General features: G+C 43.1%; 1 protein-coding gene across 1 annotated transcript in view; it reads right to left on the bottom strand.

Moving 5' to 3' along the window:
* Window positions 1–7,391: 7,391 nt before the first annotated feature.
* The window catches only part of TENM3 (teneurin transmembrane protein 3), a 546,591-nt gene continuing 528,075 nt past the window's right edge, over window positions 7,392–25,907 (bottom strand). The window contains 5 exon segments of the mRNA XM_039882598.1: window positions 7,392–10,897; window positions 12,995–13,125; window positions 15,721–17,265; window positions 17,268–17,331; window positions 20,331–20,627. Of these exon segments, the coding sequence (XP_039738532.1) occupies window positions 10,142–10,897; window positions 12,995–13,125; window positions 15,721–17,265; window positions 17,268–17,331; window positions 20,331–20,627 (2,793 nt within the window). The 3' untranslated portion in view covers window positions 7,392–10,141.

The raw sequence follows: 25,907 nt of genomic DNA, 5'->3' as shown, positions 1-25,907 counted from the left end.
CTTCCTTATCTTTGTGGAGGACACCTCCTTCTTCCTGGCTCCCTCCTGACAAGGACGAAGTTAGAGAGTAAGGTATAGGGGAGAGTTGGGATTCCAGCCATAAGGAAGCCCACTGGGGCCTGTGATCAGGTGGGGTGCGGGGGTCAGTCTTAGGTGAGTCCTGCCCTCAGAAGTTTCTAGAAGGCAGCACCATGCACCTTATTGCCCAATTTTAGAGAAATATAACATTTTTATCTACTAACATTAAAAAATTTTAAAAAAGATGCCACACTATGCAATTTCTGTGGAAACAGCAAAGTCAGCTTTTGCTCTCTTCCTAACAGGGCTAGCCAAGGGAGAGAGGGGAGGGAGCTGCCAGGAGGGGGAGAGAGGGACTCCCCAGTTAGAAGAAGCCCGCGGGCCTCAGCATGCGTTGGAGGCCGATGGGAGCTCCAGGTTCATGTCTCATGTGGAGCTGTGCCCTTCAGCCCGATGTCTCTGCCAGTGGGCACCACAGGAGCCCGTCACCTGCTACTGCTTCTCTTTGAGCTGTTAATTAGCGCTTCAATAATTTAGACCGTTTCTTTCTATATCACGGACGGCTGACGTTTTAAAATATGAAGTTTATTTTTGAAATGAGGGCCAAGTTTCCGGAGGCATTCTGGATGCTTCACAGAGCAGCAGCTACTTAGGATTTCATAAGGTATTTGGTCTACAGATGGGGCTGGGCTTTTCTAATCACGAGCAACCCCCGGAGCCAGCACCGTCTGCCTGTGGTGTGAGGGCCAAGGAGCTGGGGTAGGCCACGGGACACCCCTGGACCTGGACTTGCCACGGCAGCGCCGCCCCACCCAGGCTGCTGCCTCATGCCCACACGTCCACTGCACATAGACTGAGATACTGACCTGCGCTGCCCTGGGGCCAAAAAGCTGGGGACAGTAGTGCTTAGGGAGGCCCTGCCCCTCAGCAGCTTTTGGCTCCAGAAGGCATGGGCCGCATTGTGGCTGGGACTGCATTCCAGGGTCGTACACTGAGCAAGCGCTGAACTTGGTGGGCGCTGTCCCAACCTGTTGACATCTGATAATTCACTGACCCTCACAACAGCCCCCATGGAATCATAATCCACAATTTACAAAAAGAGAAACTGAGCCACAGAGATGTGAAATGAGGTAACTCGTTCAAGTGGCAGAGCCAGGGCACCCAGGCGGCCTGGCTCTGGAGCAGGTACCTTGACCCCTGCCACCACTCTGCTCTGCATGGCCTCCTTTGGCCACTGCTGCTGACCCTCCAGTCCTAGCCCAGTCCCGCCTCCTCCAGGAAGCCTGCCTGACTTCCCTGCTAGGACTGGGGCTTCTTAGTCTGCTCATAGCAGTCACAGCTCCGTTTAGGAAGAACTTGTGTCTGCCTCCCAGGCAGATGTGAAATTCTAGAAGAGACGGGTCTTTCTTTCCTGAGACTTTCTCCCGTGCCTGTCACATGTAGGGTAGCCTGACCCCCACTCCTCCCTCCACCTCAATCCCAGCAGCTGGTCCGTTTGGGTTTCATGTGAACTCTAACTAGCATCAAAGACGCACAGCTAAAATGCCGTTGCGAACACTGGAATGAAGGTCCTCAAAGGCTCCTCGGGCTCAGGCCCTCTGCAGGGTCTCTCTCTTTCCTGTGGAGACCAATCCCTAAACCCCAGCCAGGAAAGTGTCGGGCCTCCCAGGATGCCCCTGGCCACGGGTCCTCTGCTGTCCGGTTACTGCAACCATCACAGAGGGACTTCCCAGCTGGGTAGACCCCTCAGTACGGCCACTGTCAGGAGGGAGCAGGGAGGAAGGAGCTGTACTCCACGAGGAGGGGGCCCCAGGGCTGCCACGTGTCACCCCTTTCCATTCCTGGACACCTCACCTCAGGAAGCTCAAGGGGATATTTCCTTCTTTTCCAGGGAGCCCTTCTAAGCTTTATTTAGTGACCGCCTCTTTGGGCAGCGAGATATTGAAAGAAGTCTAGATGGTAACTATAAGCTCTTTTTTCTAGTTTTTTTCTTCTCTATCTCCCTGTGTGACACACACACACACACACACACACACACACACACACACATACACACCCGTGCCTTAGTGCATGGAGGATGGGAAGGGGTGGCTCCGAGCAGAGGTTCGGGCCCACCTTAAAGACAGAGAAAACTGAGGTGCAGAGGCAGCAGGTGGCTGCCTCACTTAGGCCGAGCTGGGACTAACAACCAGTTCTCACTGCTCCCGGCTTCTCCCAGCTCACTGCCTCTCCCGGGAATTGCTAAGTTTGATTAACTAGAGCACTAATTGGCAGAGGCCGCAGAAAGAGCCCTGAGTGTGGCAAGGCTAGCCCTGTTTCCCTTTGATTTATAAGAGCAAGGCAAGTCTGCATCCCCATCTTAACAAGCGGCGGAGTAATCGGGCAGTGATCGCTTTGAGGAGTCCAGAGCTCCCCGCTCTGCTCTTCCCTGCAGAGATTCTGCCTCACTCTGATGGTGGTGGGGTGACAGGGTTTGGGAGCAACGCTGGGAGAGGTTTTATGAAGTGGGCCTTCTCGTCTGGAGGTCTGGGGTCTGCTCACTGGGAGAGAACTTGTGTTTTAGGACAGGTTTCCCAATCAGCCACCAAACACACCCAGTGGTGTCAGAGCAGGAAAGAGGTGCTGGGCAGAGGCCTGAGGGACAAAGCCACTTGGTTGAGGCCACGAGTCACTGGTAGCAGCATCAGGTAAACCTGAGGGTCCTGAGTGCAATATTCTAGGTCCCACTGTCTCCCTGGCAACTCTGAGGGTGTATGTGTGCACACATGGGTGTGTGCATACGTGTGTGTGACTTTGAGATCTCACGCCTGGCCTCTCTTCAGCACTCCAGCCCCCGCGGGGCAGGAGAGGAGCTAACCCTCACTGGTGAGTTGGGAAGAATGAACCAGGCGCTTGAGCTCATGGGGAGACCGGGGCCCTGATGCCCCAGCAGGACGGCTTGCCTGGGGCCAGTGCTGCCAGTGAAGTGGGGGGACATCTGTCTTCCGAATCTGGCATCCAGTTAGTAGGATGTTTTACATTTCACACGAAGCTACATTCTCCAACTTGGTCTTTATCTAACGTGATATTTTGGCTTTCACGTGCCAGCTCTGGTTTTCTTTCTCATTCCCATGAAAACTTGGGTAGAGAAAAAGGGGGCTATTTATTGGGTCCCTCCAAAAATGACAATGGGATGTAGCCATGGACCGTTTCTGAAGGCAGGCCACCAGTTCAGGGTGCCACTGAAAAATAGCATCCATTGCCTACTCTGGGTGGCAACAGGGAATCAAGAAGTTGAATCTCCAGTTCTCTCCTCCTGTGGCCGCTGCAGGGCTAGGAAAATGTCTCATCCACTGGAGGACAAGCAGAGTCGGGGCAGGTCCTGCTCAGGCCTCCGCCGCCCTTCGAATCAGGAGGGAATTCACTCTTCCAGGCTGTCACTCCAGCCCTTACCGTAGGAGCCTGGCTCCCTCGAAATAAAATGCCACTCTGAATTTAAATGATCTGTCCTTTTGGGAAATTCTTCCGAGTGACAGGGCTGTTCAAACATGAAAAGTAAAAGGGAAACAATGTGATAGTTCAGAAATCACTGTTTTCCGGGGCTGCAAAACTCCAATAGCCCACGGACAATTCCTGCGAGGAAGGGCCTTATTTTGATCTGCCAAGCGGGAGGAACATTGTTTGACAAAGTTTCTGCTTGACGTGAAGGGAAACCTTACAGGAGCGATTTTTGCAAGGACCAGGGCCTGAGGTGGTGCATGAAGCATAAGTAATCATTTTATGTGTGAAACTCTGTGGGTAGAGCAAAGGTGAGGAAGTAGCGGATAACTGGAACGGGCTTCGCCTGGGAGAGGGGTAGAGCGTGTCTGCGGCCGGTATTTTCTTTTTGGTTTCAGGTCCTGGGCGCTGCTGCTTCTTCAACGATGCTTATCACCAGGGGGCGCTGGAGCCCTTTCCGAAAATGCCTGGGACACTGTAGTATCCTGGAGGGATGTCAGAGGACCAATTCCCGGCCCCAACTCCTCCCTGCTCTGGACCCTCCTTGGGATTTCAGAAGGAAGAAGTGCCCTAAAGGCCCTGCCCACTGTGCCACCCGCTGTTGGGGTGGCTTTTCATTTCCGCAGGAGCCAGGTTCCAGGAGATCGAAGGGCAAGGCCATAGGGCAGCCTGGTGAGGGAGGGCAAACCTAGGGCACGATGCTCTTTTCCAGGGCTGCTTCCCTCAGTGCTGCAGTCCCGATCATGTCTCTCCTGTGTCATCCCTGCATCTCCTCTATGTTCTGTAGGGGCTCTTTTTTTTTTTTTTTTTTTTTGGATACAGGGTTGAATTTGAAAACAATGTCATAGCTGAAGTGAAGATTTTTTAATCTGTTTGTTTATAATGTTTTGTAAATAAATTGGAGATGAGGGGCTCTAGTTTCCTGTGATGTCCCGTGTAATTATTTGAAATCGATCTGGTCTACCAAGGGAACCCTATGGTTTTCCTACTAAGCCTTAGAAAGATATACATGGTTAGACAGAACCTGAGCAGTTTCCACCAAGACAGCTTCCGCTAGAATAAATTCGGTAAGAGAGGGAGGGAAAGAGAGAGAGAGGAGAGAGACAGACAGAGAGAAAGGGCATGGGTGTAGAGACAGGAGTCCTCGGGAAGAATCTCTTGATAATTAATTTTGGAGGAAAATTTGGAATAGGGCTGTTTCTTCACTTACATGGTCATTAATCACTTATGTGCTATGAACTCCAGGTGGAAGAGTCTTTGGTGTGCTTCCTCACAGGCTTCCACTGAGTGGTTCCATTTTTAGCCTTTCGGTCACATAAAGAACTTGTCACTTTAACTCCTTGGTTATTTATGCTGCCCTCACATCCCACAGATAAAGTTAACTTGTGAAAATTAAAAAAAAAAAATTCATTTTGACCCAGTGGACCACTTGTAAATCCTGTTGGTTCTATCAGTGAGTTATGCTGTACAGAATTAGCCATTGCGGGTGGAATTCAGGAAATCTCTAAACACATGTAAAAGAAGGTGATTTCCCTTCCTAAATGCAGGCTGAATGCCTGTGGTGAGGGCCCAGCTCGCAATTCACCCTATAAACAGGAAGACAGACCACTGTCTTGCCCTAGAAGTCACAATTTATGCTTCTCATTTTAATTTTCCTCAGCTTAGGTCCCAGAAGGATTTATTAAATTTGCTTCGTGGAACCCATTAACTCTAAACTGAATAATGATGTTACTCTAGGCTTAGAATCAGTTTATAGTAAATTCTCTATACACAGGATGCAAGGAATCCTATATTTCTCCATGACAGAATTTTAAGTCGGGTCATAAATGAAAAGGTTTACTCAATTTACCTAAAAGTTATTAGTAATTAACTAACATCAAGAGACCATTGCTTGCAGAGGTGGTAAAGAGCAAATGAGAACTCCAGCAAGAGAGGATATTTATTATGTGGCTTAAATTAGAAGGCAGAAAACTCAAATGGCTAATCAGTACCTCTTTGGTACTCTGACTTAACTCTGTAGTGAAAATGAGTAATAAGGATTTATAGCTAATTTTTATTTTGTCATCGGTTTGGTAGGATGACCAAAGCCAGATGAATAATTTATAGAAAACCTGGATAAATAGCCTGACACATGCATATATGCAAATCAATGGTCTTTCTTTTAGAAGTCTTTTCAGAAATTACGATATCATTAACACTGCATGGCAGACTTTCTGATCTTAGATGAGGGGGTTTGAGGAGCTAGAAATGTCGGCAGGCAGAGGGGAACTCAAGACTCATGCCGTTAGTGGGTCTGGGGCTTCTTTATATAATGAATTACATAATTCTTTACATAGAATGTCATGTCTCTAAATGATGGCAGCTTTGGAAAGACTGAGTGCCTAGAGGAGATGGGGTGGTAAGGAGTGTCCCCAGTACCTTTCTGGGGAGTGTTCCGAGGAGACTGTCCTTGCCGATAGGAAATCTCTGCTCACCCTGGCTTGAGCCACTTCTGTGAACTTGGACAACTCACTCCAACTTCTCCAAGTCCCTTCTGGCTCCAACTGCTAGAACGCGATGCATTTTATGGACTAGGTGCTGTAAGCATCTCACTCCTCTGAAGAAAAATGGGGCAGATCTGGGTATTTGTTGAGCTATGTTGCCCTTCAAGGCTTCCCAGAGGTGGGCTCCTCTGCTCTGCCGGGCTCAAATGACACCTGAGGTGGGCGGGTGCATTCTTGCTCCCAGGGGACCTCTTCTTCCTCTGTTAAGCAAATGAGCTGCTGTTAGCACGGCCCAGGTGGTTTTGCCAGAGCACTGTGTGGATTAGCCCCTTCCTAGCTTTCTCTTTTGGAGTCCTTCATTTCAAAAGCACCTCAACTGATTTGCTGTTCAGCCCGTGAGAGAAACAGCTTCATCTGGGAGCAGGCCAAGATAAAAGAAAAGACGGTGGACAGAGGGAGCAGTGGGCATGGCTCAACAGTGCGTCAAAGGCAGAATCCTCTCTTCATTTTGAAAGTGGGAACTGGGGTCGATCTGAGGTGTTTACAGTCAGGTGTGGGGTTTGGCACCTAAAATCACATGCAGCTATTCGCTAATGTGTGGTGAATGTCTGCAGATGAATGTAACTTTCATAAGAAGTGGCAGCAATATACCCATACCCAGAAAATTAACTTCTAAGATACAATTTTACCTAGTGTTTTTCTTCACATTTGTTCAGACATTTCTTTTAAGGAAAGCAGGGGAAAAAATGAAAGTAACTCGCGTGTGTTTTTCTGGATTTCCCCGGTTTATGTTAAACTCTAATTTGAAGAGAAAAAAATAGACCCGTTTGCCAAGTGGAGTGACCTGATTTTTGTAGGATCAACATGTTATCAAGTTGAGGTTGTCACTAAAAAGCAAGTGTGATGAAGCCTGCCTTTTCAGAGTAAAATCAAAGCCTGGCCTGCCAGCCTGGAATTGCTGAACCAAGCACCCCCAAAGCAGCCAGTCTCTATGGAGATTTAGACATCTCCAGGAGGCTGGGAGCCTAGCAGGCCGGAACCGATTATTCTAATCAAGTGTTTTAGTTAAGCGCTTATTGCCAGGATCACAGGAAGAAGGCCTGCTCTAGAGTAGTAATGGGTAGTATATATTTTTTTAAATTCTTCTTTACGGTGATAATGTTTGGCTTTGTGGTGTGTATTTAACGTTTTTCTAAAGCAGGCCATGGAAGAGTCCCCCATGAAATGCACACTGCCGAGCTGGCAGTCTGGCCAGTGGACACAGAAATAAAAAAATAAAATAAAAGATATTACCAACTGAGTTGCAGATGAGTCAATACCCCAACAACTGTATGTATTTGCATCCTCCACTCTACCATACAAAAGCAATACAGGCTTGCCCAATATTTAAAAAAATATATATAAACACACACACATTGGGTTGGCTTTTATTGGAATGCCTAGATGCAATCTATAGTCATCAAGTTATGGAAAATTCAGGTCACATAGAAAGTTAAGAAGGCAAATGAAAAGAACAATACAAATCAGACAAAATTTACATCTCAAAATATCATGAAAGCATTTTGACTGGCTTTGCCTAAAATACTTTGAATATCAATTTCTTTTTTGTAAGCTAATTCTTTTCATTATACAGTCCCCCAACCCCACCCCACCCCCAACTCTTAGAAAAAGGTTTGTTTACATATTCCCCAAGGTCACTATTTCTTGTAAAAGCATGTCCAGATCACAAGTCTTTTTAGAAAGAAATAGGCTCATTATACCTACTAACAAGACACTAATTGGGTTGATTTGACTTCATCTAAAATAAGCACCAAGAGATACTCTAAATCGTTAGTTATCGGTGCCAGTGTAAAGGACCAGTCCATGTCGAGAAGAGGGTAAGATTATGATTTCACTTCTGTCATGTGGTACAAGCTTTTCATGGTCAATACATCAGAAATATTTCTGAGAATTTAGACTCAGAGCCTATTTCAACCAAAAGTACTTACAGCATGCTAAATAGAGTCCTGCAGAAATTCCATCGAACAGAACTGCAAACACCTAAGTTAACAGTTAAAAAATAAAATAAAACAGAGCCATGTTTATGTCGTTTGAAATCTCATAGTTTTCTAAATTTGGGCTTCATAATACTTGCCAAAGGATTTCCAGGATAAAAAATATTAATGCTAATCTGTGCTTTCATTCTAATAAAATATCAGCATTCATTAGAAGATTAATTACTTCGGTATGCTCTACCAAATACACAAAGACAGTAATAGCACTGATACTGTAAATTCAGTAGCTATTTTGAAACTTTCCCAGCCAATCTGTTTAATAAACACGCCTACTGTGCAATTTAGAGTATGTGATACATACAAAGCAGTTAGAAAATTATTTTCAATACATCACTTGAACCTTTATATTTACGACATGTTCACTTGCTATATTTTATCACCATTATACATAGAGGAAAACAGTGTGTACTATAGCTCAATGAACTGAGAAATATTTTCTAAAAATATTTTTGTGGCTGAATTTAGTGCTCGTGAAAGAGATTTGCGAAAGCGGCTGAACCGACACAGAAGCGCAGATGGCGGCTGTGCTGGGTCCCGCGCGCACGCGTGCAGGAGGGCACGGCTGTCAGTTCACTTCCAGCTGGATCTGCCACCCCCGGCTTCCCAGACAGAGCAGAGGCTGCCATTCAAACCAGCTCCCAAGATGGTTGGGTGTGTGGGCTTACAGGAGCTTTTGTCTCCCTTCTTTTGTCCCTCTTGGTGACCGGAGGATCCAAACCCAAGACTAGCAGAGTGACCCTGACCTACTCCATCTGGCTCTCCCACCACTGCTGGGTTTCTGCTATCTTTCCTAGATCTTAAGACACATGTTTTTGGTCACGAATACATCAGATCCTTTCCTTCTAACAATTTCCCCGAGCATCTGATGTGGTCTGTTGCCTCCATCATGAAATGGGAGCTTCAGGGAACGGTCACAGTGAAAACCCTGTGGTTAATGATGTCAACTCCCCATCCACTTTTGGGGCCCAGAAACGGCCAGAGAAACCCTCCTGCCTTTTTGTTTTGGTTTTCCAAATTCCACCAACCTTAGTTTCCTACTGTGCCTCTTGGTTGATATTGGTGAGGACACTGGCCCGATGAGAAAGAGAAGAGAAAGGAGCAGTTCTCTGATTAGCCACCCACTTAGGATTGCACTGTCCTACCCATCTAATGATAGAAAGTTGCACATTTTTCAACCTAATACAAAAATATTAACACTTCTGGACATTATAGGCATAAGTCGTTATATCTCTACAATATAATAATTTATACTGTACAGCTATAACAGATAACAAAAGGTGCAATCCTTTTAAAAAAATCACACAGTTCACATGTTTTTATCATTTTATTTTTAAGTATAAACTTTTTAAACACTTTACATAAATTAACTCCTCTGAGACTAATATTTGATGTACAGTAAATTGTAATTCATATAAAAAATCCATAAACAACTTGTCTCACATAATTTACAAAAAAATCAGGGTTTCCTTTGCTTATCAGTGACAAGGATTGTATTTGCCAGTTTTTTTCCCCCGAGGCGAACCACGATAGCATTGTAAAATGCAATATGAAATCCCCGCGGAGCAGAAGTCACTTGTGCCAATGTCCTTTTACAAAGCAGCACAGAGAAAGCAGTTGGGTTGTCTATAAACTGTAATTTTGTCCCACATGTTAAAATTAACAGATATATATATCACATCCTATGCAGAGACTACTTCTTGTAAGCAAAGGTCGACAATTCGGTAATATTTGGAAACTCTGTAGGTAGGCATTTTTACCTTCGTTAAATACAGTGCCTCAAAGGAACAGATGGCCCTAGAGCAAAATGTTTAGGCCCCTTTTCCTTTCTTTGATTATTTTTTTTTCTTTTAATACTTTCAATCCAACTGAGTGCAGCGATATGCATATGTAAACATATTCTTTAAAGCCGATCACCTTTAAGGTCATTCAGAAAAAGGTTTTTGTTTTTTTTCGTGGATTTTTTTTTAAAATAGCGGTATCGTTCTCGTGGAAGGCTCTTCTGCGTGGGAGAGTCCAATTTCGGATTGTGCTACAGACAAATCTGAGCAAAGGGGGTTAGGCTGGAGGGACGCGCGGCGCCCCGCCGTCCCTGTCCCCGCGTGGGCGGGGTTACCTCTTTCCGATCTCGCTCTGCCGCAGGAACTGGATGTTGTTGGCACTGTCGGCCAGCTCCGGGTACTGCTCCACCGACAGCACGTAGTAGCCGTCGTAGCCCTGCACCTTGCCGGCGCTAAGGAGCTGCCGCTTCTCGCCCTCCGTCCAAAGGCGCGCGCCCTCCTCGCCGTCGCGCACGCGCTGCTGCTCGCGCGCCCACGCCCGGGCGAGCGCGCGCTGCCGCGCCTGCTCCAGGATGCGCGCCTTCTCCTCGTCCAGCGTCATGCCGTAGCGCACGTGCAGCGCCAGCGCGCCGAACTGCATCTCCACGTCGGCGAACCTGCGCGTCCTGCCGTTGACCACGGTCGTGGACTGGGACACGGTCACGTTGATTCCGTTCTCCAGGGCCTTGCGGCCACTGGTCAGTCGCAGCGTGCCTAGGTCGCTCTCGGGCGTGCTGGTCTTGATGAAGTAGTGCGTGTCCTTGCCCTCGATGGTGAAGTGCAGGTTCTCCAGGTAGAAGGCGTTGTTGAGCACGGCCGCCACCTTGATGCAGTCCTCGTTGGCGATGTTGAGCACGTTGGTCTGCACGCGGCCCTGGCTGACGGCCAGCATGACGCCCTTCCCGATCAGCGACTTGACGGTGGCGAACCACAGCCACGACTGCGCGCCGCCGCCCTTGCGCCGGCTCACCTGGACCTCTGCCATCTTCCCCAGGGACAGGAAGGCCTTGGCCTGCCTCGCCACTTGTTGCTGAACTCCAAAAATGGGCTGGAAGGCGAAACAGAATAGAGGGCGGGTTAGAGAACAGCTGTAGCTCTTGGTTGCCAGGAGCCCGGCTTTCTGGCGGCTCTCTCACTCCTGACAAAAGAAAAAAAAAAAAAAAAAAAAAAAAGACAGGCCCGGTGGGGGTGGGGCTTTGGTAAAGAGCTGCAAGGCATTTATTAAAACCTCCATTGGTTCTTTAGAGATGAAAAGGCTTCAAAAACCCTGGGTGGAGGAATGCACTCAAGATGCCCTCCCCTCAAGCTGATCCAAATGTGTTTTGAAACGGAAAAAGAGGTATCTCCATCATGTATTAGTTCAGAGCTTTTTAGTTTCTAACGTGGGCAAAATATTCATGTTTTTAGCTTTTCTCTCTCAATTTTTTAGATGCCCTTTTCCCGCGTCCACCCCATTTGGGCAACCCAGCTTATCAAGGCCTTCATCCCAGCAGCTTTCTCCATGGGAGGCTGAAGGGAAAGCAGCAAACACAAGGATTTGAAAGGCTGGGGGTGCTCAGGGCTGGATCACTGCGTCCCATTTCATATGCTTTGAAGTGCCTGTATACTTTAAGTAAACTATCCTTTCTTGCTGAACAGTTTTCAGCCGAATTTCGCCAGTATAACTGCAGAACTGAAATGCACAAGGATGAGTGCACAGTGGGACGACTGGAAATGAGTATTTATTACTTTGGGAAAACATCTATTTTTTTGGAGACTTGGGGACAGTGCACCGTCTACACTGACAAATGTTTTAAATTGGGGGCATCTTAACGCAGCCATTTCTTATAATACCAGATATTTGTCTGGCCAGTGTTTCCCAAATGGAAACATCTGTTTCATTTGCAGCAGTGAAAGAAACATTTGTTTTTCTGCACTTGGGGCGGCCTCAATGTCTTTGCCAGCGATTCCCTAAGCCGTCCTTATGGTGTGCGTCTCCTGACAGAGAACCTGAACCGTATTTAAAAGGCTGCCTAGGAAAAAAGTTGGCAAGTCATTTGTACAGTAAGACTTAAGTGTTTTCAGATATGTTGGAAAGTCATACAGAATTAGGATGTGCTTGTTCAAATGCACCAGGAAACTTCACTGTATCTTCATGGCCTTTTATCAGTGTAGATATACTTGCAATTAGAAATGTTAAAATGGCTCCCAGACCCTGGAAACTTGATGAGTTTTGCTTTTTTAAATATAAAGATGACACCTGAAAAAGGAATTGCTTTCATGTTAAGAATTAAACATGTATCAGAAAACAGAGGTATTGACATTGTATATGCTCTGTGTGTGTGTGTGTTTTAGCCATGGTGCCTTTTCTCTTTGTATTCATTGAAATTATAAGAAATTGCTTAAGGGGGGGAAATTAATCTAAGAAACTGCACTGTCTTCTTATCACGGGGTAACCCAATTTCTTGATCTTTAATTTTTCTTGCTTTAAGCTAGAAATTCTAGTGTTTTGTTGTGTATTCCTTTCTGATGTCTGAATGGTGGGAATTAAAAGTGCTGTTTTCTAAAATGGCAGCTTTGACTTTGCAATTTTCCATTCTTTTTTTTTTTTTCCCCCTTTTCTTTTCTCAGAACAGTTACAGGCCTCCTGATCTGTTATTTTCAGGAAAATTCCATAAACATCTAGTTGTAGGTAGGGGCAGCCTTACCAGAGGACATTTTAATTGTTTGCCATGAAACACTGTTAATATTTTTAAAAAGGTGAATTTTGTGACATTGTGGGCTGCTAATTTGTAATATGGATTCTCTGCCCTCCTGTTTATTGTATCTTTGCCTTCAGGTCCCAAGGGCAATAAATGTGGGTTCATGGGGTTCTCTGTAGGAACCTTGCACTAAAAAATGAGCTTCTGCATTTTATTACATTTTGATAATGTCTTTGTATGTTTCTGTTAGCATCACTAAAAACAGATTTAAGCTTGTTTCATAGGCCCCTGTTTTGCTAAACAGAAACACAGAGGGAAGTGTTGTTTTTCTTCCTGAAAAGAGTCAAAAAAAATTAAAAACTGTTTTGGTATGCTTTTCACAGGGTAGTTTGATTAAATATGGGTAAACAAGACACAAGTAAGCCATTTATCACCATTTCATAGTTTTGTTTTTTGTTTCTTACCGGTATATCATCCCACTGCTGACTCTTCACAAGTTCGTAAGAAGGCTCTGTTAAATCAAATTTAGGAACAGGGAATCCAGGAATAGCATTGTGCAGATGGAAGCCAAATGTCACCAGCCAGCTGTTAACATCTAGGAGAAGAATGTTCCAAATGAAAGGTGTTAGAGTTTATTCAGTGCTTTCATAAATTTAAATCCTTACCTTAAAGGAAACCCTAACTTCACAAAAAATAACCCCTAAAAGAGTACATGTTTGCTTTTATTCTACAATTCAAAGCCTACTCTCTATTTTTAGACATGAAGACAACCTCAATAGCAGAAGGCTACAGAAAATACAGAGTAATAGAAACTCACAGACTGGATACACTGTCACGTGTGCTAAGTTGCAGCCGGTGCAGTAGTGATGAAAAAAGGCAGTAACGATGCACAGCGGCAGGAAAGAGCCACAGTTGTTGAAAACAAATGAAATTCGTTTTGTACTTAGTAAAGTTTGCTCTCAAATAGAAGTTGTGTTACTAGCTTTCAAAAGTGACTGCCCAAGGATATGTGGAGTTCTACAACCCATTTTCTGTTAATAAAAACCCTAACTTGCAAGTATTAAAATCAACAGTTGATTCTTAATCAAAGATGAATGCTGAAAGCTCGCTAAAGTTGGCCAAGGGCACAGAATTTCTGATTACCATCAGTTAGGACTTCAAAGGCTCACTGTGCACAGGTGGAGACAAATTTTTTGGGGAAAGAACCTGGAAACCTTTAAAATGGTATTTTAAAATATTGCCATGTGACTCCAAAAGCCATTAAGCTCAGAATAAGGCTTTCATTCTATTCTGGAGGTTATAATGTTACAGAACTACTCAGCAGGCTTGCAGCTTTATGAGTACAGTTGGGTGTAGATTATTTTATATATTAAGCACATTGCTGGAAAATTTGAAATTGCATTTCACCTAATATATTTTATGCTGTTCCATCTCTCTTTTGATGTTTTTCAGAAAATGCTGTTATGGCATTCCCTACAGTCCACGTTGCTAGGAGAAGATGGATTCAGGAGCTGTGGGCTTGCCCGCCTTTCAGTCAGCCCCGTCAACACCTCTTAAATAACCAGTGGTAAACTGCTTGTCAGAATGATGGAGAGCCACTGCTTCCTATTTCCTTCTCTAGGGCACAAACTCTCACCTCATCGCCAGGCTGGCAAGTCCTTTGTCCAGGCACCATATGGCTCTAAAAGCAGTGGTATTCCCCTTCTTTTAAATAGAGGATGGTGGTGGTGGTGGTGGTAACAGTGAATATCAGAGAGTCTTAAGTATTGAAAAGTATTGCCAAAATAATGGGACTTGAATGAAGATGTGTACTGAAAAATCCCGAAAGAGAATGCCACAAGGGTGTCGCTGAATTAGGATACCTAAAGAAGGGGACTCTCGGTTGGTTCACATGGAAGAGAGCTATGAAAAGCTTTAAGAAGTCCATAAAAGCAGGAGGCGCATGTGAAATGAACGGATTGCATTTTAAGAGCTGTATGGGGAACTGAGAAAACAGATATCTCAGTTTCCCTCAAATACTGAGCAAGAAAAGAGCCTGAAGGAGCATTTATTGAACATAAGCCAAAACAAAACAACAGAAGAACCACAGACCAGACCAAAAGAAAACAAAACAAAAAACAGGAAAGAACCTTCCTCCAGGAAACATAAATGTAGTAAAGAGGTTAACTGTGGCCGTGTACTTCAGGAATGAAAGGTGGCAGCAGAAGGATTAAGAGTCCTTGGAGCAGAGGATGAGTGAAGAAGTCAGCTAACTAAAAGGAAGTAGAGTAGTGCTACTCAAGGTCCTTGCTTGGACCTTGTCCTTGTTTCACATCCTGGTTCTGCGGTGGCGGAAGTGGAGTATTAAACTAGATCAGGCACTAAACTTGGAAAGATCTTAAGTCTATACCCTGAAAATTACTCCATATTGGCAGGAAAATCAGTTTGTCTGTTAGTAGGGACAGAACTACTCTAAATGGCAATGAAGATAATAGTATAAGAGGACAGAAGTGAGGAAAGAAACGGGATTCCTCGGCTAAGCAAGTGATGGGAGAAACTGTTCTTTATCGCCTTGAGGTGATGGTGGTGAAGAGGGAGTTAAACACCTCCCAGGGATGAGAAGGTGAGACACACTGTTGTGTTGTATTTCACATCAATTCTCTCCATGAGAACTTTACACATGTATAAAAGAAAAACCAACACCACATTTGTAAGGTAGTTACTTTTAAGGTAGAATTGCACATATTACTATATTTTATACCATTAGGTAGACATTATTATCCCCATTTTATGGTTAAGAAAACAGACTCAAAAAATGAACATGACTTGTTTACAAAGCCACACAACTTGTAGAGAGGAGCTGGGATTGGAACTCCATTTTGGGGACTTCAAATTCAGCACGTTTTCTGCCTCTCCATGTCACTACTTCCCTTCCTTAAGTGACTGGATTCCATGTCATTTCAGAAAATTGTGGCCTTGGGCATTGGCAGGCAGAATAGGAGAAACAATCTACGTCTTAGTTTCCCTTTGTGGTTTCTCTGTGGTTCCATAGAGAAATGAATATATTTAAGAGGTTAGGCATTTGATTTCGCATGAATAAAGTGTAAAGTTAAAGAACGCAACTCCAATTATTTTGTGTATTATCTAGTATTATTTTGTGTATAATCTAGTGAGTACAGTAATTAAGTACTTGAAAAAAAATTATGCTTACCTGTGATATAGTCTTTCACATCATGGATTTTGCTTGCAGGGTTGTTATTCCTAAACATATACAGGTTAAAAGGAGCTGGGTCCTTCCCAATTCTCTTCCAGATTTCTATGTCAGGTGTTGTCCATCGTCCTGCCAAAATGTCATAATCCCTTTCTCCAAAGTGGATTAATTTTGTGAGTGGGTCATACAAGCCACCGTGAAATCCAATTACCAGTTGAAAGTCAATATTGGAGTCAAAATAGATTTCACCATATGCCGTGTACTGAATCTGTTTTAGCATAAGCCCATTGCTACTAAAAACTGCCAGTGGTGTTCCTGTGTTATCTGATGCAATGTAGAATTCATCCCCACTGCTGATTTCCATGGCAAAAAGATGTCCTTGGAGATCGTAATAGAGGGAGGTAATTTCTGAACTTGAATGGTTGTAGACATGAGTAATCCTAGTGGGATAAGTTAGGTCAGCATAAAAAAACTGCAGGTGCTGTCCCAGACTGGTTTTGCTAGAAACACGCCTTCCCAGGCCATCATAACGATAGATCACTGTCCAGCCACTGCCTTTACTGTAAACTCGAGTTAGAAGCCCCTTGGAGCTATACTCAAAGATCTCTGTGCCTCTTTGACGCAGGAAACCATCTTCATCTAACCGATACTGAACATCGCCCAGTCGAGTGATTCTGTCTCGCAGGTCGTAGCGAAGAGGCGTCAAACGTGCACTGTTACTTGGGTTCAGTAAATGGAGGTTTCCGTTCAGATCATAGTTGTAACGCCACATGATCTTTTCATTTAGATAAACTGTTTGGAGCTGTCCATCAACATCATATTCATAAGCATATTTGGTAGTGTTGGCAAAGGGCCCTATTTTAATCTCTCTTTTGGTTACTCGACCCATGTTATCATATTGAATTGTAATCCAGTACATGAGTGACCTGAAGATCTCATATTGAATTTCCTTGATGCGGCCATGAGCATCAAAGTGCTTCGTATAAGTCATTACAGCTGTGGAAATGATCTGGTTGATATCATAATATATAACTCCAAATTTTCCAAACTGCTCGACTTTGCCAGAAATGTCATCAAACTGATAGAGATCAATGGGTAGTGGAGTTTCATTGATGACACCCTGCATGCTGGTCACTCGAAAGCTGTTGTCATAGCTATAGTCAAATCTTGCATTTACCATCCCGTCTTCACTAAAGCGGAAAATCTGTCTGTCAATCAGGGGGCCAATTTGCCTGTATCTAATGGTGCAAATAAAACCATCACTCTGGAGGTTTACTGTTTTTAGGACTCCTGCTGTTTCATCGTAGGTAAAACTGACTCTTGTGCTATCATATAAAATTTCTGAGAGCCTGGTCTGCCTTCTATACTTGAATAAGACCCTCCGACTTGTACCCAAGAAAGCCGTTTGCAGAAGCAGCCCTTCCTCATTGTAGTCTGTGATGACGGAGGCATTGCTTTCTGGGGGGTTGTATATATTGCGGTAGTAGCCAATGGATCGGATGGTCTGCATGGTGTGGCGAGCCACGCTGGGCATGGTGATGGCGACAGCCGGTCCCACATATCATATTCGAAGATGTACTGCCGCTGGCTGTGAAGCAGAAGAACCATGGACTGCAACAAGAGAACATATTGTTATCCGATATTTGTGAATGGGGGAAGCAAAAGCAGATTTAGTGACCACGAATACACGGAAACATTCTGCTCGAGAAAATGATTTTCCTTTTAATTGAGTTATCCTTGACCTTACATGCTGTTAATGATTCCCTGCCTAATTTGCTTGGATGCTTAATTGTGAAGGGTTCTGCAATTAATGGCTCAAGATTCATAATGTGCTACTTGTCAGGATTGTACCATTCTTTTCCAGGCACTCACAGCCAAGCGGCAGATTGTCAATAGATTTGGATAAGTCATAATGCAGGCACAGGCAAAGCTGCTTTAAAGACAATATTTCAAGGAGAAAACAGCACATGGGAAATGCAATACTATCCATAATTAGCAATTTTTTAGTAAGGTGGCTTTCCCCCTTATTTGATTGAAGAGCCTCTCAAATCATGTTTCAATTTCTAGTGGATTTGGGGGAGGAGCAAAGCATTCAAAATATCATTTTATGAAGAAGAGACATAAACTTAGCCCCATGGATAGCATCAACATCAACAAACAGTGCTAAATTAATCACATGGAGAGTGAGAACTGTAAATGCCCTTAATAGGAATATGGACCCAGATATGTTTTGCTTGCAAATTTTTGCATGGCATTTTAATGACAATAAAACCTACATTTTGAAATTTCCTTTTGTGAATACCAAATCTGATTTGTACCTCAGGTGCTATAAAAATGGTTTCTGAGCTTACATACTGCTTTGGTGCTAAATTACGAAGTGAATACATATATAAAAGTAAGCTTTGCTTATTTTGCAAGTAATTGCAGAAAGACAAAAGACATGAATTTATTAGGCCAACATGAGAGAAGGTCAGCCCAGAGGCTGGTTAAGTGAAGCTCACTAGTCATACAGAGCAGCTCCTCCCTCTGAGGAAGTTCCCTCTGAACCCTGTTAGACCAGATGGAAAGATGGCAGAGCTTCGAGGATGCTCAGGTCAGCAGCCCTCCTGGGGCTTGTGCTTTGCTTTTGACATATAAATGCATAATCCCTTGTCCGAGGCTCATTCTTTTTATTGTCCACTATCTTCAAAAGCAGTTTGCATGACTTAGGCTTCTGCAGGATTTCCTCTGTGGGCACGTCTAAGGACATATTTTGTATGCAGGCTGAGTAGTGAATGTCTTGAGCGTTGTTTCTAATGGTTTGCGTTCTTTCAGGGGGGCTTGGACTATTGCTGAATTCACAGGAATCAGTACCTAGTTTTGCAATCATTTAAAATCACAGCTGATGGTAGTTAGTAAAATATACTTGTTTTGCTCTGATTAGGTTTTGGCTTAGTGTGTCTATCCTGCAAGGAAATGGAGATAGTTTGGGTGGATTTAGGGATTTCAGAGAGATGATGAGAAAGCACTTGTCAGCTTTTCTGATCCCTGCTGATGTGTGAAGGTGATCTCAGTTACTGCCTGCGTCATTTTCAATGACATGCTCCTTGGCTCCCCTTAAACATTTTTCAGTCACATTCTGATCAGTATTGATTTGGGGGTCCGGGTATTCATGTTTCTGTTACTCTTCTCTGTAAAGTACTTAGGTTGGGAAAGGTGTTGCAGAATGAGGCTGTGGTCCACTCCATCTCTTCGGGGAGATGTCTTGGGGCTGAAATATTTTCCAGGTGTCAGAAGTTGTTCCCAGAGGTATGTGTGTAGGGGGCTTACTCTGTGGAGTGACTAACTGTAGAGTGGGATGGTTAGCATGGAGGGAAACCGTCCATTGTCTCAGGGGCAAGTCTCTTTTAAGATCACGTAGCAGGTTTGCAAGAGGACAGACCGGCAAATGGGGGCCTCACTGGAAGCCCCCCAGAGCTGGGCTGCCTGATGACAGGTAGCCTCCGACGGTGAACTGTGACTCCAAAGCTGGTTCTCAGGGAGAGCAGCCATGTACAGGCTGTCCGGAATGAGACGCATGGCTCCAGTGCGGGGTCAGGTTGAGATGCGGGGGTTGTGTAGACTAGCACCTCTGGGGAAGAACAAATGTGCAAGGTGAGCATGACGATGATGTGGACATGAGTTTCTGGCGGCAAAAGTTCTGTGTGAAGCAAGTAAGGGTAGAGAACTCAGCAACCGCTCAGCTGCGTTCGTAACTCAGGCTGCTGCGTGACTGGTGGTGAGTGCTCTGAGGTCTGGGAGGTATCAGAACTCAGAACTGAACCATTTCCTAAGGCTACCGTTTGTCTCAAAGGCAAATGAAGCATTCCATGAATATGTTCTTTGGTGGATTACATTTCTTTAGAAAGGGATTCTAGGGAGATGGTTCTTTCCTTTCCCTTCTTTTTTCTTTTACCTTCATTCTCTCTCAGCCCCAGTCACTACACCAAACCTCGCATTATATGACTTAGCATTTTGCACATGTGTAACTTTAAGTCTCTTTTGGTATTGTGCATGGTTCTTAAGAATGGGGAAAAGCCTAAGCTAGGACACTTGCCTTTTATACGCAGAAGAAAGGAGAGGTGCCAAAGAGTACCTGAAATGTGACTTTCTAGAAAGTAGCCTCTTTCAGTTAATAGAGCATAAATAGGATCTACATGCTTTTTATGGTTATGTTGAAGCTCAGCCAGCAACAACACAAATCTGACAGCGTTAGCTGTGCTAACACAAGGCTCTCTCTTAAATGAAAGAGGGAGCATGGAGATTATTTACAAATGACTTACATGCCAGAGGTCTAATTTGTGAATGTTGTCGATGTATAAGCTTGGCAGGTGGACAGTGTTATTGCTTGTTTGTTTACAGCATAAATCACTTAAAAGGGTCTCAGAGAGTAGAACTTAACTAAGGAGAAACTACTTTGCTAATGCAGGAATTCATCTGTGCTGTACCAACGTGACTTACATATTGATACTCAGAATAATAAATGGAGCTCAGTCACATGCCAATTTTTTCCCCTCCTGAAATGCTCTGGGAGATTGCTGAAAAACACTAATCACTGCATCCCTATTTTTACTGTCAGTGTGCAGACATACCTTTTCTAAGTATGTGTAACTCCATGTTTTACCATCAGCAAAGACCCGAGATACAATCCTCCCCTGTCCGTCATAATCTACTTTCTCGCTGGTAGTTCCTCGCTGGATGCTGGCAATTTGACCTGTGGATGAATAGGTGACATTGACGGCCATCAGCTTGCTGCTCGGCAGCCAGAGAGTTGGGTGCCCTGACATGTCGTAGGCGATCCTTAGTAGAAATTTACGGTGGTCATCATAGATCTTTTCTGTCTTTGTTGTTCGATCAAAGTCAACCGAAAGGAGGTTTCTGCCATTAACCTGTTACAACACAAACGAGATGATAAAATAAATCATGCTATTCCAATACTAGTCCCTTATTACTCTGCAGAGCCCCCATTATTGTTTAAACACCATTTATGGTGATTGATTCTCTTTGTCAGTAAATTAATTTAGCAACTTCTTGGGTACAAGTGCAAAGCAGTAGATTAACTGCTCTTTTAAAAGGTTTCATTAGGCAGGAAGACAGCCTGGCATTTGTTCAAAACCTTTCAATTACATTTTGTAAACTTAAGCAACTGATAAGAAAATACCAAAATGTATTTGCTTTAAAGTTTGCTCAGAAGATATGAAGGTGGTAAACACGACATCTCCATAAATTACTCAAAACCCCTCCCCCATAAGCACTGGCAAATAATTGCTTAGTAGATTAATCACGGCTACATGAAATACAAGAGTGGTAAACGTGACTGTAGCCCTTTGAAGAGCAGTTAAGTATAAGCTGGAACCCATATTACTGTAAATTATTAATGAGTTTAAGTAGCGGGAGGTTACAAACACGATTGTTTTTTGGCCAAGTGCTGAAATGTCACAACGTTTTTGAATGCCTTTTTCTTCAATAACATCTGGTTAGCCAGCAGGGACTTGAGATCCTTTACCCCCACGTCTACATGGTCTGATTGTTGTGCCTGATTTACAAATCTAGCACAGAGTTGTCATGATAGGGTCTCTGTGTGGCTCTGTGCCATGTCCAAAACCTTTGACCACATTTGGCCGTTCCTGTCTGTGATCCAAGGCATACACAAACCAGCACGGTGGGAATGTAGCCTCGGTTGAATTCTACTTTACAACGGCCCAACAGTGTTCACAGACTCGGGACCCCTTCAGAGTGAGGCCGGGGCCTGTTCATTCTCTCGTCTTCTGCAGCACCTATGTGGTGATGGTGGCTTGTATATACTAAAATCTTCTTAACCATTTGGACTGTTAAAAATTAAATGGGAAAATCTTAATTTTACATGACCATGTCCTAGCTAGAACCTTCAAAATGGACAACATCAGCTGTTAAGTTATACACACACAAATATGTAAACATGTGTGTATAAACATACATAACATCCATGTATATTTATGTAAAATGTGGTATAAAACTAATTTGTGCATTTTATTATTGACATTAAACAAGTGCCATGAAAAAATATTCTTAAGCTTAAACTTTTCCAGTTAGCTATTCAAGGGGAGTATTATGAAGTATTATGAAGGTAAAGATATGAGCTAAAAAGAATTCATGCCTTATAAGCAAAGTGATTTGGGGAAGAAAAAGCACCCAGAATGATGATTCCCAGAAAATGAGAAAGCAGAGCCCTGGATGGAAGTTAGGAGATTTTAATTTTTGGTTCTATCATTTAAGATCCCCCTGGTGTGGGAAAAAACAAAAACAAAAACACTACCATAGCAAAAACAGTATGTATTGGTGTGGGGTGTGTGCGCACGTGTGCCCACTGAGAGGAGGAGGAGGAAGTCAGGAGTCAAAAAGCCTCATCTCCGTACCTGACAGGGCCTAGAAGCAGCATGACTTTGGGCTTTTAATCCCTCTGAATCTGTTCTGTCCATCTGTAAATAAGGAGGTTACACTAGAGCCTTCAGGCTCTGTCTTTCGATGATTTCGATGTGATTATGACTAGCCAGCTGAAGGCTCTGGGCTTCTGTTTTCCCATGTGGAAACATCCGCATATTAGTCGCTCCCTGCCTTATGTGGACTTTGTGAAACTTCATGAGTTTAGGTTTGCAGAATGCTTTGTGTACTTTGGAAAGAAGCTACTAGCTAATGTTACAAATATATAATGTTACAAATATATATTGTAAAGTCTGTAGAAAGATTTGATTTGATATCAAATTAACTCACTGAACCGGCAGAACTCAGCTCTTCGGCTTATATTTGCACAAAATTTTTGATGCCTTCAGAGGTTTTGTACAATTTAAATGGTTTCCCAGGGCTCCTGCATTTCTCAGATTGTGCTTTAAAAGAAAAAGTCCCCCAAATGGCTAGGTCTGCCCCTTTTTTCCTTCCTCAGGTTATTCTAGCTTGTGAAGAGCCCCACAAGGCTGACTATGCAGTTTCCGTGGACTATTTTGCCCACACAGATTTGCCCCATCTGTTTGTATTTTACTTTGTATTCACTTTAATTTGTATCTCAATTCTTTATTGACTTCCTTAGCCCTTCTTTATCTTTGCAATATTTCCTGTGGTTAGAGCATAAGAAATCTGGACTGCAGATTTGCTATGATTGTTTGGTTCCTGAAGGGAGAAGGGCAAAAAGAGAGATCTGGAACCTCTTCTTTTCACAGCCTGCACCCTGCTACTGTGCTTCTGATTTGTTTTTTTTGGTTCGTTGAGTATGGCTACACAGCACCAGGTGAACATCAAATGGTGTCTTTACTGTTGCCATTGTGTGAGCCACCATCCTAAACACGTCACTGTGTGGATACATGTGAGCCCAAACATCTGGATAGAAGTTTAATTTTTCTTTTTATCCAGACAAATATCATATGTAATACTTTCTTTTTCTTCTCTCAAACTGAAGTAATGAAGAAAGCATGAGAACACGGTTGTGTTTTCCCATGTTCCTAGCACAAGCCAAGGTTTTAACCATTTATTACTGTTTCCAGACACCAGCCATTGTGATTCGATCTGTAAGATCTCAAAAGATACTGACAAACCTTTTTTTTTTTTCCTATCTCTCCCAAACACATCTAATCTTTCTCCTTTGGGTTATAAATGAAATGCAGAAGTCGAGTGACATTTTCCTTCTGAGAAATAGTAGCACTTAACTACACCTTTATGAAATCATGGCAACTTTGCAAGCTTTTTTTCGACAATCATAAAGCACTGGCATTGTTTCATACCCCAATGGCCTTTTAATAAATGTTTTTAATATAAAAAATATCAAGTTAAATTGAGTAGTTCATGTAAGATGAAAACCCTGACATCAGATCATTACTATATCTCCAGCTACATTAAAATGAATCCAAATGTTGGGTCTGGATAAGAGATCACCAGGAATTCCTTTGTGATATACAACATTTCTTTAAAAGAAGCATGGAGAATCCTTATTTTCGAAGACCATGTCTAGCATGACTGTAATTAATCACAACGTCCCTTTGATATTGGGAGAGGGGTAGTTATTTTCTCTGTGGAAAAATTAGGGCATAAAGACGTTAAAATAATGTTTTATGTTTAAAGACATAAAGCACAGTCGGATTATATTCACGTATCCAGAATGTTATGGAGGGTAGTGAGGAAGGGCTGGCTCATTACCCAGTATAGTCGGTGACAGTATCTCAACTCCCCCGTGTCCCTGTTAGAACATCAACTGGCTGTAGACTGTTTTGTGTGTCTCTGCACATCACCAAGTGCTAACTGCATTGTACGATCCCACTCTAGGCTGTGCCACTCAGATTAAAGTGAGAAATAGGATATCACACAGACATGGCTGGCATAATAAGGTTTAAATATGCTATCATATTTATGTATGCCTTTAAATACACTTTTGGCTTTCAAATTTTGAGAATTTCTTTTTTAAAATAATTCACTAAATTTTTTCTTTTGAGCATCTGAGTTCTGACAAGTTTAGAAGATGAGTTTTATTATTAGAATGCCTACGATTTTTTGTAACTGGTTAAAGGCTGGTTCCAAAGTCCAACACTGACAAAGATTAGAAATGTGTACTAAATATTATAAGACAGAGAGCAGCAACCATTATGCATGTCTTTAAAAAAAAGAAGTTGGTAGTGTTTTATATAATTTTTCCTTTTCTAATCTTTGTCTTTTTTTACACTTAAACTACTCTATCAAGTATTATATCTATTATACCTATGCAATCTCATATTTAGTGTTAGGTTTGTTTATGGCGGTCAAACATTTGCAACAATGTGCTATTCTATTCACATAGTCCCCGTCTTCGGAAGATCTAGACGCAATGAAATAATTAACCCCATATTACAAGGTTGGCTTTGCCTCCTTCTTTAATTCATTGGATAAATATTTGAGTGTCCACCTTGTGTCAGGCACATAGCTAAGTTAATAACTTAAAAATGAAAAGAATTTTCTGCTAGGAAATAATGAACAGTAAGGGACGAGATGTCCTCTGTTTCAGGAAAGGGTGGAATGCACATGGTGGCCCTTTGGCGGATTCAGATGCTGGGCTGGCCTCGGTTCTTCTTCTTTTCTCTCTCTCCTATTTTGGCAGACTCCGGGTCCAGTCCTAAAACCAGATTTTCCTATCATCACTTTCTCCCTAGAATTTCTCTCTCAGAATCCACAGAGGAATGAAATTAGTAGTCAGAGCTGGCACATCCAATCTTATCTTGAAAGTAAGAAACCCTCCCTTGTGATCTTGGCATTGTCTCTATGAGAGCAATCACACATATCAGCTGGAAATCTCCTTTCGGTGTGACTGCACAGGCCATTTTAAATAGTATATTTTCTGAAGTGTCTTGCTGAGGCATTGTGGTTTTGCTATTTAGAAGGAAACTAACACCACGACTGTGTGTGCACTAGTCTCTTCCTCCCCAAAGTGAGGTATTTTCTTCGTTTAGAATCAGACAGAGAACCAGGCACTTAAGATTGGATTTCCTCTCTTTTTCTCTACACTTTCTAATGTCTTTTTATGTCTAGAAAAGCAGTGTCAACAAAAGAAAAAAAAAAAAAAGGATACACACAGCTTATCTCAAAGAACTGTGGGCAACTTATTTCGCCTACTCTTTCCTCTTCTGCACCGACATTTTCCTAACCATTGAGCTAAACAGCTTTCGCTTCCACCTGCTCTGGGGGTATAAATGCCCATTGTCTGTGTACACGGTTGAGAGTCTCTGGGTTAGCATTAGGGAACACAATCATGACGTTTATTTTCAAAGTATTTCACATTGTCTCATGTGATTCTGTAACAATGGTGGAAACAGAAGCAGGGCAGGGTTAATTTTATTTATCCCTAATACAGCTCTATATATCATGTCTATGTCATAATGTTAAGAGTTATTAGATCATAGATATCATAATATAGATAAGGAAAATGAAATTTATAGATGTTATAATTTTCCCAGATGGTTTATTATTAGTAAAAAGTGGAACCCATAGTTTTTAAATTCTAGTTCAGGGCTGTGTCTTTGGGGTGCAGAATGAGGAGCACATATGTGAGCAGTATCTTTGTGTCTTTTGATGAAGTGAGTCCTGTGCCTGCGATTTTGTGTGTATGTGCATATGTGTACATGTATATTATGCCTCCCTTATGGATAGTTGAATAAGATAAAGCCTGTGAACTAGCT

Source organism: Pteropus medius, unplaced genomic scaffold, assembly GCF_902729225.1.
Source record: "Pteropus medius unplaced genomic scaffold, Ma_sr-lr_union100, whole genome shotgun sequence".
In the NCBI taxonomy this organism is placed as follows: Eukaryota; Metazoa; Chordata; class Mammalia; order Chiroptera; family Pteropodidae; genus Pteropus; species Pteropus medius.
The sequence above is the reverse complement of the archived record's forward strand: the minus strand, read 5'-3'. Positions and strand labels throughout refer to the sequence as shown.